The 13,259-nt window shown below is 27.1% G+C and overlaps 3 protein-coding genes across 7 annotated transcripts; 2 read left to right on the forward strand and 1 right to left on the reverse strand.

Moving 5' to 3' along the window:
* Positions 1–12: 12 nt before the first annotated feature.
* LOC127064095 (acetylcholine receptor subunit beta-like 2) lies at positions 13–3,243 on the reverse strand. Of its 2 annotated transcripts, none has more exons than XM_050994648.1 (12): positions 2,828–3,243; positions 2,535–2,692; positions 2,385–2,429; positions 2,191–2,300; positions 1,828–2,008; positions 1,573–1,729; positions 1,335–1,462; positions 1,076–1,251; positions 859–1,008; positions 651–760; positions 418–530; positions 13–336 (listed from the first exon to the last, which is right to left on the reverse strand). In XM_050994648.1, the coding sequence occupies exons 1-12, from the start codon at positions 2,874–2,876 to the stop codon at positions 121–123; spliced, it is 1,593 nt and encodes a 530-aa protein (XP_050850605.1). In that variant the 5' UTR covers positions 2,877–3,243; the 3' UTR covers positions 13–120. The 2 variants fall into 2 exon arrangements, with proteins under 2 accessions (XP_050850605.1, XP_050850604.1); XM_050994647.1 differs by having other exon boundaries at positions 2,780–3,242.
* LOC127064092 (SWI/SNF-related matrix-associated actin-dependent regulator of chromatin subfamily A-like protein 1) lies at positions 3,193–6,672 on the forward strand. Its single transcript, XM_050994641.1, has 11 exons — positions 3,193–3,893; positions 3,986–4,101; positions 4,165–4,274; positions 4,394–4,528; positions 4,619–4,796; positions 4,879–5,042; positions 5,118–5,282; positions 5,382–5,543; positions 5,627–5,734; positions 5,807–5,981; positions 6,088–6,672. The coding sequence occupies exons 1-11, from the start codon at positions 3,485–3,487 to the stop codon at positions 6,502–6,504; spliced, it is 2,139 nt and encodes a 712-aa protein (XP_050850598.1). The 5' UTR covers positions 3,193–3,484; the 3' UTR covers positions 6,505–6,672.
* Positions 6,673–8,225: 1,553 nt separating this feature from the next.
* LOC127064096 (sterol O-acyltransferase 1) lies at positions 8,226–12,798 on the forward strand. 4 transcript variants are annotated; one of them, XM_050994650.1, is made up of 10 exons: positions 8,226–8,404; positions 8,483–8,743; positions 9,063–9,130; positions 9,246–9,376; positions 10,745–10,918; positions 11,051–11,199; positions 11,292–11,431; positions 11,663–11,826; positions 11,901–12,174; positions 12,268–12,798. In XM_050994650.1, the coding sequence occupies exons 2-10, from the start codon at positions 8,710–8,712 to the stop codon at positions 12,691–12,693; spliced, it is 1,560 nt and encodes a 519-aa protein (XP_050850607.1). In that variant the 5' UTR covers positions 8,226–8,404; positions 8,483–8,709; the 3' UTR covers positions 12,694–12,798. The 4 variants fall into 4 exon arrangements, with proteins under 4 accessions (XP_050850607.1, XP_050850608.1, XP_050850610.1 ...); XM_050994651.1 differs by having other exon boundaries at positions 8,226–8,743; XM_050994653.1 differs by lacking the exon at positions 9,246–9,376 and having other exon boundaries at positions 8,378–8,404.
* Positions 12,799–13,259: the final 461 nt, after the last annotated feature.

Here is a 13,259-nt window from a genome sequence, read left to right on the forward strand (position 1 = left end):
TTCAATTTAAAATATTTATAAATTAATATTCATTTTTAGATTAGACTAATAATATGGTTAATACATATCTATGTATTGACTCTTATGTTAATGAGATTATGATTCAGAATTTAATGTCTCTTAGAGTTTAGTAGAAAGTTCATGTTGAGGTGGATGTTGCAAAAGCATTTTACGTAATGATATTGTAGATAGTCGTTTGTCCACAGCTTCTCTTGTATCATATAAGCTGGGAGCTTGGCATATAATAATAAGTGTACCAAAGAAACATGCTAATGTAAATACCCATAGAAAGAATCTATCTAAAACCATTGCAACAAATTTCCAGTCTTCTATCACCTATAAATACATATCCATATAAAACATTTATATTATCCACTACAAAAAAGATTATATAATAATATAACATAGTAATTTTACTTCATTGTCTTTATCTGCATCTTTTATATGTTGTGCAATAAAAGAAATCCCTTTAAGGGCTGATATCACATCTGGAGACAAATATCTGGACATCGTATTTTCACTGTCAGTAACTGTAACAATATTTCAACATTAATTAGTGTTAAGTAGCTCATAATATTTTTATAGTATAAATGGAAAGAGTAACTGAATAATATAAGATTTAAACGAATATTGACTCTGTTATAACATACCAGATGCATGAGGAATATCTCTAGCATCATCCTCTCTTATATTTTTGTATGTGGATGTGACATTTTCAAATCCATCTGTGCCTTTCAATTCTAGTGGATAATCACTCACACTGTTGCAAAGTTAAATCAATCATTTATATTTTACAATTAGAAAGTATTAAATATATCTTTTATATAAAAATAATAGAATTTATTGGCACAAACATACCTAGAATCAATTTCATTAGTATATCCACTATCCATATATTCATCCTCATTTTCAGGAGTATATGGAGTTCTACGCATCCTTAAAATTGTTGGCATCCAATTTAAAAATACTTGTCTTACCCAGGGTGACATACTGTGTGTTGAGGGGGATCTAAAATAATTTATTAATTTATATGTGCAATTATTGGATTTATTTTACTTTAATTTAATTTTCTTACCTAAAATAGACATTTAGAACACATACAGTAATCCAAATAGATAAAGTCACTAATATCATTGTAAATAATAAATATTTTCCAAGCAGAGGTATAGCCAATGAAGTTGGTGGAATTATTTCAGCTAATAGTAAAAAGAAAACGGTCAAAGACAGAAGAATGGAAGAACATAATGAGACCTGGAGAATAGTACATATAAAGAATTGTAGTTTATACGTAACATTTAGAGATATAAATTTACATAACTATTTTATGAACTTACTTTTTCACCAGAATCACTTGGAAGATAGAAAACTAATACCGTAAGAAAAGTGATACCCACACATGGAATTATAAGATTAACAGTATAAAACAAAGTTTTCCTTCGCATTGTAATATTAAAGGTAATATCTGCATCATTAAAGAAGATTAAAGTAATATGATTCTTAACTTAATTACCTTACTTAATATTAATTGCTTTGTCAATAAAATAGATTGAATAGTAAAAAGAGTTTTTTTACCAGAATATGGTTCTTCGCAACAAGGATAGTATTCTTCATTACGAGCTGCAGGGACTTCAAGAATATCCCATTCAACTGATAAATAAAAATCAGTCAGATCTATACCAATTTTTACCAAATTGCTACCAGATTCTTGTAACATATGCTTTAGATCAACCTGTTTGTAAGGATCACATGTAAAAAATTAATTCAAAATTAATCTAAATATATTAATATGTGAACAAGATAAATTTAACATTTATTAAACTTTATAACCTGGGCTCCATTATAGGTCCATGAACCAAATTTCATAACACAGGATTGTTCATCAAAGGGGAAATATTCTACATTAATTTCGCAGGATGATTTGTAAATGGCTGGTGGTTTCCAAAACACTTCACCTGTATATTTTAGTGTAGCTTTTGTCATAAGTGTTACTTCATAATTTCCATCAGCACTGTCAAATAATAATACTTTATAAAATCAACTTCTTATGTTCTATATTTTGTCCTCTATTATAAAAAATAAATATGGTGTTTTGTCATCTATTATAAAAAATAAATATAACTATAAAAATTACAACATAATCTAAAATTCTGGATTAATTAAATAAAGGATTGTATCTTTCATATTATTTACTTATTATATAACACAATGTCTGGGAGCCATATATTTTCAGAAGGCACATATATCATTTCAACGCCACCATATTCTTCTGGATCCCACTGTAATTTGTAGTCAAACCATCTCTATTGAAAAAATAATAATTAATTGTAGAATATATAATAAATAATAAGTTATAATTGAATGATTACTGTGCAAATATACTTCACCTGCTCTACCCAGACATTAGTTATCATCACTTGATTTTTCAGGTTCTGTAAAATGTTGATATAAATAAAAAATATAAATATATTTACTTATCCTCAAATGCATTATTTTTTTATTATCCTGTATAACTTGAAGATCATTTAATGTTATACCATCTCGATGAGTTGTGATAGTTTTAATCCCAGCCATACTGTCAAAGTCTCCGTGTTATTAATGACTGGTCGAATAAGTCTATTATAATTTGATAATAAATCATCATAAAGTCGTTTTGTATCTGGATTTGCTTCAAATGTTCTCATAACTACTGTACCTGGTACAAAAATTAATTTCTTAATGTTATTTTGTTTCTACAATTATATCCAATAAATAACATTATCTATAAGAATATAATAAATACTGTTTGCGACAAGATTCCTTTTTGTACTTAATAAATTTAGAAACTGACCATTCACAATGCTGAAAACATTAAACACGATAAATGCAAGTATTCGCATCTTACAGACTTTTGGCACGTACGGGTGTAAATGGGTGGGGTACTTGTAACACAAAATATAAAACTTATAATTAACGGCAGTTTTAGAATTAAACTTAATTTATACAAAATAAAGCTAATTATAAAATGTGCAATATTAGAAAAAAGTAAATGTGATAAGCAGAACACGTATATCTCGTAAACTACTGCAAATGCAGACAAGTGCTTTCAGATCGATATCCGAAGTTAGCGCCATTAACGTTACTTGTAAAGAGAAGTCAGCGATTGGATATAGCAATTCATATGGCAAATTCAAATCAATTCAAATTATGGCGCGAACATGAACTATGTACTTCTTTATAGTAGGCAAATTGAAAGTGAAAACTACCAAGTTTTATCGTGCATAATATATTGAAATTTCATCTCTATAAACTTTTACGCAATCTTTTTGAAGAATAAATACGAAATAAAGAAATTTAAATACACGTAAAAATGTGGTGATACATCTTGCGCAGTGAACTTATACAATTATTTAAAGAATACATTAAAGAATATTTTAACATTGACTTTTTATATAGTATTTAAATAAACAAATAAATAATTATATTTTTGATAATTTCATCTGTATAAATGGCAACTGTACGATATACGCAGGAAGAAATAGAAAAGAAACGTTTGGAAGCATTACAAAGAAAACAACAAATTCAATCAAAAGTAAAATCACCATTTGATCCAGGAAAAGTACAACGAAATCAAAACAAACCTATAACTAGTTTTTCACAAAGTACAAGTAGTTTTCAACGTCCTATTACTGATCCTATACTCAGATCTGAACCAAACAATTCTCGGATTGGGCCTATGCGGACATATAAAACAAATAATAGATATACACCTATGACACCACAGAAATTTTTTGGTATTAATTCTGTTATAACAGGGAAATGCTATATGATTACTAATGAAAGATTTGCGATAGAAACATCATCTTATTTATCATCTGTAATTGAAGTATTTAAAACGGTGGACAGTAGAATATATGGTAAATTGTATAAAATATTTAAATATATAATGTATTGTATAATATTTATAACGATTAACAATTACAAATAATAAAAAGAAATTATATTTTAGACATAAAGACAAAGATATGGAATTTTCATCTGAAAGATTATGATAATTTAATAAAGAAGCTATTAGAATTAAAATCTAATTTTTCGATAATACAAATACCAAAATCTGTTCTTCAGGTATCAATTTCATTATAAAGACTTTATTTGTAAAAAATCAGATTGATATTTTTATATTTCTAGATTTTCCAAAAAAACTTAAATTCATCCAATGATATATCTTCCATTGATCTATCACCAATAGATGCAACATTGAGAGATATGTTAATGCCTTTTCAACAAGAAGGTATCTGGTAAATATTGTACAATATTTTTTATAACTGAAGTTTATAATCCATTTATATTAAAAAAACTTGGTAGATTTAAATTCATGTTTTGTATTATGGTATTTCAAATATTTCTTATTTTTTAGTTACGGTATTTCAAAAAATGGTTGTTGTATAATTGCTGATGATATGGGACTGGGAAAAACATTGCAAGCATTGGGAATAGCGTATTACTTTAAAGATAGTTGGCCTTTGTTAATCGTAACACCATCTTCTGTTAGGTAAGAAATTAAAAAATATTAATTTAAATAAATTTTTAAAATAAATAAATTTAAATAAATAATACTTGTATCTGTTTATAATTTTTATAGGTATCAATGGTCTGAAGCTATTTATAATGTTTTACCATCTATACCTGCACATTATGTTCATCAATTTATCAATACTAAAGACTTTATTAATGATGTAAAAATTGTTATAGTATCTTATGATATATTGGTAAGAGCAGTAGAAATATTTAAAAGGCGTGGTTTTGGATTTGTCATTTTGGTATGTACTAGAGTATTATTAAATATAAAGTGCATTTAAAAAATTTTATTATGTCAATTAAAATACAAAAATGTCTCTACAGGATGAATCTCATATTTTAAAAAACAATAAGACTGCTAGATTTAATGCTGTACAAAGCGCTGTATCTAGTGCACGACATATAATTTTACTTAGTGGAACACCAGCCTTGTCTCGTCCAATAGAATTGTATACTCAGATTAATCTTGTGCTTCGCAATTTTATGGGGTAAGTATTAAACTTAAATATAACATACGAATGAAATATAATTTATATACAATTTTAATACAATGCTTCACTTAGATATCAAGAATATGGAATTCGATATTGTGCAGGAGAAAAAAAAGTTTTTGGATGGGATTTTACAGGATCATCAAATATGCAGGAATTACAATTACTACTAAAATCAACATGTATGATTAGACGATTAAAAACTGATGTGTTAAATCAGTTACCATCAAAAACAAGGTGATATATATATATATATATATATATATATATATATATATATAATGTGTATTTATTTATCTATACTTATGGAAAAATTCAAAGATAAGTGATTTTTAGGAAGGTCATTATATTGAATCCAGCTCTTATAAAAGTTGGTATAAAAGAAATGGAAGATATATCTAAAGAGTTAGAGAAAAAACTTTCAACTGGTCTGGAACATCATAATGCACTTCTTCAGTATTATAATAAATCAAGCTTTGTAAGATTGAAAGCTGTATGGTAAAAACATTATTTATTTACGTTTGATGTACTGCACGTGTAATATCACTTTATTTTTTAATATTTTTATTATAATGTTCCAGTAAACATGTTACTCAACTGTTTGAAACTAAACAGAAATGTCTTATTTATGCTCACCATCAACATGTTTTAGATGCAATATGTGATATTGCAGAATCTATGGAAATAGGGTAATTGTTAGTACTTTTAAATGAAACTTGTGTCTTTTTACTTTTATTCATAAAGTAAGAATAATTTTATAGATATATTAAGATCGATGGAAAGACTAATTCAAATAGAAGAAAAGATTTGGTCAATAATTTTCAAAACAATACAAATTGTTTGGTAGCTGTTTTATCTATAACTGCTGCAAATGCTGGTATTACGCTAACAGCTGCACAACTGGTAGTTTTTGCAGAATTATTTTGGAACCCTGGAGTATGTTATTATTTATTATTTTTAATTATGTATATCAAATTCTATTTGAAATAATTTTTAATATTAATAATTTATGATTTCTTAATAAATAATGTTTCAAATTTAGATCTTATGTCAAGCAGAAGATAGAGTACACCGAATTGGACAAAACAGTAATGTTGTTATCCAATATTTAGTGGCAAAACAAACGGCTGATGATCATTTATGGTCATTAATACAAAAAAAGATAAATATTCTATGCCAAGCTGGTTTCAATCAAAATATTTTCATGGACGAAGCGGAAGTGATAAATCAAGTATTACAAGAAAATGATCAGTTAAAAATAGATTTCTTCATGGAAAAAACCCCAGAGAAAAACTTGAAATCAGATGATAAGATGGATATAAGTGACGAAATAAATGAAGATAAATCATTAAAAAATAATGAACAAAAAAGAGAAGAAGAAACTCCTATTAAAGATATTAAAGAATTACTAAATGTAGATGAAGAAGATCTGCAAAATTGTGATTGGAGTTTTTCATGAATAGAATGTAAGATTACACTGATTGAGACAGTTATTTGAATAGAACAAAAACATTATAATGGATACAATCGATTTTACGTTTATAACAGATTTACATTAATAATTATATTTTTTTAATGATAATACAGTATTATATCTAAGTTGAATAAAATGTAATGCAAATGATAATTCAATCTTAATTTTTTCTAAAGAATTATGTGTGTGTGTGTGTGTGTGTGTGTGTGTGTGTGTGTGTAATGTATATAACACACACACACACACACACACAATGTAATGCAAATAATAGTTTAATATTTTCTTCTAAAGAATTATATATAAAATATATATAACGAATTACATATATACATGGATTATAATAAAATAGAGAAACAACATCAACTGAGCATATTTTTAAGTTTCTAATGGCAACGATGCGTTTATTGGCTTAATCGCATCGAATTTTATTTATAAAATGTTTACCAGAATGAGAAGATTATTTTTGGTTCACATAATTGATATAATATTTTTTAACGGTTGCACCAAATATCATAAAAAAAAAGAGTAGATTTATTCTTTATATTGTCGTTTGATAAGAATTTTATATAATAATATATCGAAAAAACTTTTATATACGCAAAGGTGGCAGGTACAATAAAATATTTTAAAACACTCATTTAAAAATATTACGTCGTAAAAACTAGTAATAATGGTACGTCGAAGATCTTGGCCAAGGTTAGTAAATTTTTCTAGCGAATATAAGCAGTAATATTTTAACAGATATTAGAATAGATCTTTAAAAAAAAAAAAAAAGAACGGAAGAAATATAAATTCCGATGATATTTTTCTGATGAAATGGATGGCAAGTTTGTTTTTTTTTTCATTCGTTTTATTCTCTCTCTATTTTTTGTATTATCACTACTATGTCGAATGTCACTTTATAATCTTAATCTGTTCTTTTCTTGCGTGTTTACAAAAACAGAAACAAAAGAAAAAGGACAGATAAGAAGATGCGACTATATCTATTTAATTACCATTGGATATAATATTGAAGTAATTCATTTTATTAATTTAGATCAAACATTATGCGTTTGCGAGTCGATTCTTCTACGACCAGTGAAGAGTCTGCAGTAATAAGATCACATGCATCTTCTTTACTATGATTATATTTAAATTATCCATGAATAAAGAATCTCAAATTGAAATTATTATTTTAATAGCGACCGAGAGTACGTCGAAATATACCACGACGCAGAAGACTCGCATTAAGGAATATTATATATCTTCAAAACACAACGCATCTTCTTATACCGAGAGCACCGTTTGTTCGTTTAGTTAGACAAATTTTTATAGAATTATATTCCACAATTTACAGGTATTCATCTTCATTCATACTTCAAATATTTTCAAATCTACAAAACTGATCAATGATACGAAGAAAATAAGAATGTTTTCTATAATATTCTTATAGAATACAATTGGTCGCACTAGAAGCATTACAAGAGGCGTTAGAAATGTATATGATACAATTTTTCGAAGATTCATTGTTATTGACTAACCATGCGAAGCGTGTAACACTTCAAAAGGATGATATGTTATTGAACCGACGATTAAGAGGTCGAACTGACATTATCAACAAATGAAATAAAGTAAAACTCGTTATCGACTGTAAATTTATGTCTTCTTCACACTTTTGTTTACTTAAGGTTATATGCGACAAAAAATCGTCTACTTGCGTTATAAATCTTGTTAAAGGAAATATTCTTTCTTTTTCTTTTTTGAAACTATATATATGTGTGTGTGTGTGTGTGTGCGTGTAATATAATTACACGAAAAGCCGTAGTTATTTTATAGAATCGTACAATATTTCACAGTTACCAGGAAATTATTATTGGATTAACAACGTAAAAAAGCAAATCTAACTGTAAGTCTTTAGCAATGATCTATATTGAATGTCAACAAAAATACTAAAGAAATAATTGAAATACGCGCACGATTTTAGTTCTACTATTTGCCAGAGATCAGTTCCAACCAGTACACTTTTATAACGTACAAGAGTACGTTCGCTCATTCGCTTATCGTCGCGTGTGCTGTGTCGCTAAGGGGAAGCTTTTATGCTCGAGAAGTTTTTCTTTCAATTGTTCAGAGATCATCGATTTTACTCGCGAGGGTAAAGTCAGACGAAATAATACTGGAGGAGATCACTAAGTTGAAGCAACGAATACAAGGATGAACGGTCATTTGGAAGTTTCAAATTTACGAGGTAGGCTTATATATATATATATAATATACATACACACACACATATATAATGAAAATCTATAGGAAGATAAGCTTTTTTCTATACATATAGATTATTATTTTAAATTATAATGTCTGTATGTTTAATGTTATACTATTGTACAGTGCAAAAGTACATCACGATAATTCTCTCATGATCGATAATTTTGAAGCACTTGTAAAATAATCAGTAAGATTTTCGACATAGTTTCTTCAGGCCATTAAATATTAAATAATTAAGAAATATATATTTTTATGAAGAATTGAATAATTATTTCATTTTAAAAATCGGTGTTTTATAGTTAACAAAAATGAAAAGAAAAAGACGATAGATGAAGCAACCGTTGCTGAAATACGAACACGAATGCAAGTACGAAATCATTAGTTTTTATAATCTTAATATCTGTAAGTTATAAAATAAGATAATTCATTTAGCATAATATATTAGATATTTAATAAAGCTCCTTACATGGTTCTTTTTGTAGGAAATTTCGGAGAGCATTATCGAACAAGTCAATGATCGTATTAACGATATGATATCAGAGGTATTAAACAAATCTGAGATATCATTACGCAATAATTCGGATAATTTGGGTGATAAATATTGTGATAAAAGGTTCGTATCGCATCAGAATTACGAGATGTATTACAATTTCGTCTTTTGTATATAAATATATTTATCGTATTATCAAATTTATTCGAATTCCAATATTTATCTAGAAATATATCGAAAGAAGTAACTGATTAAAAATATCATATATAGTAGTATCAAATAAATCCGAGTGCGCTTGCACTTAAATAAAATGTTTACAGTCAAGTTTAAATTACTGATTCTCTATTCCGCTTGTATTTGATAAATCGCAAAAAAATATGTAAGATATCGCGTTTATGCTATTTATATGAATATTAAAAATTCCACAATCAAGAACAATATACGAATGAGTTCAGATTCAGTATAATAAAACCAACAAATCTAATAACATGATTGAGGGAGACCCTTCTCTCTCGTTGCATATCACGAAGGCATTATATGTGTCTCTACTGATCTGATTTGTGCCATATATATATACCATTCATACATTCGATCATGCGTACTACTACGTCACAACACATTTGCTTACCTGTACTATTATCATAAAAGTATCATATACATGCTAATCTAAAATAAGATTTATATAATTATACATGATCTTTGCGATACATAATCATTTATCATTCATTTTATTAAATTTCGATTATTCAATTTTTAATCCATTCAATCTGGTATATCCATTTTATAAATAATAAGTACATAAATATAATTATTTATTTATACTTAATATGTATAAATATGAATATGAAAAATGAATTTTTTTATTATTCGAAAGTTTGGAATTCATTGATATCAATATTTATTAACAAAATCTGTAAATGAAAGTAAAGAAAATCTTTGATATCAGAGTTAATAGATTTCCATGTACATTCCTACAATTGTTTCATCAAGAAAGACCTACCTTATCGTTACTATCATTGTCTTACTCCTTATTAAAGAAATAGAGCTATTGCCGAGATTACGAGTCTCCTAGTCACCATGAAATTGATAATGATAACACATGACCGTTGACGTTCAGATTTAGATATGAAATGTTTATTCTCATTTGAATTTTATATCACAATTTAAATAAATACGATGATATCGCATAAAAATTATTTAAATCATTTTAATAAAAAACATTTCTTATCGGAATTTATTGAAGTCTAGCATTTGAAATAAGGTCAACCAATATACTTTTATTCGATCTCTTTGAAAAAATGAATCCACTGTGCATCATACGTAATGTATTATATTACGTTTTATAATATATATAATATATTGTATATATTATATTATAAATTGTCAAGTTTATTTATTTATAAAATTCTTCCAAACTTGACCATTTTTTCATGTAACGTAAACATATTTATTATGAAGTATTATTCCTTATTTTCTTCATCTTATTTGCAGAAAATTATCGAAGGAAAGTATCTTACTGGAAAAACAATTTTTTGAAAGAAATTCATTACTAACTGATCTTTTTAACACCAACAAACATGTACGGACAGTATATAATATATTTATAACGATTCTAATAATACTTCTTATAAATACTATTACATACGATATCGTGGATAGTGGATCGTAAGTATGACCAGTTATATCTCAATTTCATTGAATTTTGATAAAAAATATAATGCAAGTATATCTCACTAAAGTATAGTCAACGTAACGAATTTGTCGACTCCTGTATATATTTTTTTATTATATTTCCAGAATAAATGTTGGCATGAATATCATAATATGGAGTTTCGGAAAATTTACAAGAGTCCTTTATATTTGGTCTTTAATGACCTTAACGACACTTGGAATTTACATTCCGTTTTATATTTGGGCTCACAAACGTCTCCATTTTCTGCCATTATGTAACAATAAAATGGTTTTTTATTATCCAAAAAAATATCATAAAACATTCCTTTAAAATTATACTTATAATTTATGATATTATTTAACGTAGCACCTGCCTTAAAAGGATGGGACTATGGATGGATAGGGGGGTTTGTATTATATCTACTCGTATTCATCGTTCTTCCGGCTAAAGCAATAGTAGATGAAGGGCTACCAGTCGCTTCTAGCACTGTAATTCTTACAGAACAGGTAAATTTCTTTCATATACATGTACCTATATACGAACGTTCTGCTACTAAACACTTTCGTAAATATAATTACTTAAATACAAACTTATTTAAATTGAATATATATTAATATCTTATACAAAGCATAACTTTAAAGAGCGATCTACGATTGATCGATTTAAATATACCGATTTAAAACATGTCGATTTAAGATGTAGTTCTAAAAATCAATTTTATTTACAACTTCAAATAGGTTCGTATGTTAATGAAATCTTACGCTTTCATAAGGAGTACAGCGCCAAAATTTCTTAAGTACAAAATCCACGCGGAAATGGAAAAGCCAGTAATGCCAGATTTTTCGAAATATCTATATTTCTTCTTCGCTCCAACATTAATCTATAGAGATAATTATCCTAGGTAAATCTATAAATGACTCCGAACGTCTTAATGATCAATTACATATATATTGTATTATATTTGAATTTTTCTAGAACAAGAAATATTCGATGGAAGTTTGTCCTTTGGCATTACCTAGAAGTTTTGTTGATAATATTTTACATGGCTTTCATATGCAAACGCTTCTTTTATCCGATGTATGGGAAACATGGAGTGAAACCTATGAGAAGGGAAGAATTGTTTGTCAATATAATCAATACATCCATGCCTGGAATTCTTTTCTTCCTTTGTGGATTTTATTGTCTTTTACACGCTTGGTTAAATGCTTGCGCTGAACTACTGCGTTTTGCTGATCGATTGTTTTACAAAGTAAAGGACAAAATGATCTACCCCTTTTCTTTTAATAAAACTAATTCATAATCTTAACCATTATCATACAATTTATATTTATTTCATTTTTAGGACTGGTGGAATTCATCGTCTTATAGCGTTTATTACAGGACATGGAACGTCGTCGTACATGATTGGCTTTACGCCTACGTATACAAAGATGTAGTTGAGATCTTAACGAACCAAAATAGATTCATCGCAACTTGCTCCGTATTTTGCATATCTGCATTTGTTCACGAATATATAATGTGTTTCGCTTTCCGATTTTTCTGTCCCGGAATGATACTTTTGTTCGGTTTCATAGGCTTCCCATTAACTTTTATTACAAGAAAAGCTGGCAATTTATTTCTATGGTGTACCCTCATGTTGGGCAACGGTGTAATGTGCAGTATGTATGCTATGGAATTCTTTGGAAGACAAAACTGTGTTGAGTATCCTGATAAATTCTTGAATTTCATTTTACCGAGAATTTGGTATTGCAATCCTATATCTGAATGAACATTAAATAAGATATGCATTACTAATGTTGAAAGAATCATTTCTTTAAGGTACTGTCTTTTGTAATATATTGGCTAGAACATAAATATATATATTTTACGAAAATGTTTATTTTTTCTGTTTTTAATTATATTCGAACTATCATATATATTGCTGCAGTTTTTAAAAAAATTTTGTAAAAGATTTTCTAATTATTTTCTTATGAAAGAAATAAACTTACGAGGAACGAACGATGGAAGATTTTGTTCTTTTTGTTTTTTGCTAAGAGAAATAGTCAGTTTTTATTTTAAATAGAAAATTTTAATTATTCTTTAATTTATTTTTTAATTCTTCTATCTAAATCCCTTTCAGGAACCTATCCATATGTTTTAAAATGATATCGATAAAATCATAAATAGATATTTTATTGATTGGTTGCTAATCATAATACTACTTTTTCACGTCGTAAGTCAGTTTACAATTTATTAAATACAAAAACAAATTAAATATAAAAATAAAAATATGATTAAAAATACTATTAAATTTTATATATGTATTCATAATATCGACATTCACAAGTACAATAT

The sequence above is a fragment of the Vespula vulgaris genome, chromosome 5, assembly GCF_905475345.1.
Source record: "Vespula vulgaris chromosome 5, iyVesVulg1.1, whole genome shotgun sequence".
In the NCBI taxonomy this organism is placed as follows: Eukaryota; Metazoa; Arthropoda; class Insecta; order Hymenoptera; family Vespidae; genus Vespula; species Vespula vulgaris.

Bases quoted from the DNA above. Each gene is read 5' to 3' on its own strand.
- LOC127064095 (XM_050994647.1), bottom strand. From the start codon at position 2,876: ATGCGAATACTTGCATTTATCGTGTTTAATGTTTTCAGCATTGTGAAT. The intron at 1,252-1,334 runs GTAAGTTCATAA...ACTATTCTCCAG, and splicing joins CAAGTGATTCTGGTGAAAAA to GTCTCATTATGTTCTTCCAT. The intron at 337-417 runs GTAAAATTACTA...ATGTATTTATAG, and splicing joins ATGCAGATAAAGACAATGAA to GTGATAGAAGACTGGAAATT.
- LOC127064092 (XM_050994641.1), top strand. From the start codon at position 3,485: ATGGCAACTGTACGATATACGCAGGAAGAAATAGAAAAGAAACGTTTG. The intron at 4,102-4,164 runs GTATCAATTTCA...TTATATTTCTAG, and splicing joins TACCAAAATCTGTTCTTCAG to ATTTTCCAAAAAAACTTAAA. The intron at 5,043-5,117 runs GTAAGTATTAAA...TGCTTCACTTAG, and splicing joins GTGCTTCGCAATTTTATGGG to ATATCAAGAATATGGAATTC.
- LOC127064096 (XM_050994651.1), top strand. From the start codon at position 8,710: ATGAACGGTCATTTGGAAGTTTCAAATTTACGAG. The intron at 8,744-9,062 runs GTAGGCTTATAT...GGTGTTTTATAG, and splicing joins GGAAGTTTCAAATTTACGAG to TTAACAAAAATGAAAAGAAA. The intron at 11,200-11,291 runs GTAACAATAAAA...TATTTAACGTAG, and splicing joins TCTCCATTTTCTGCCATTAT to CACCTGCCTTAAAAGGATGG.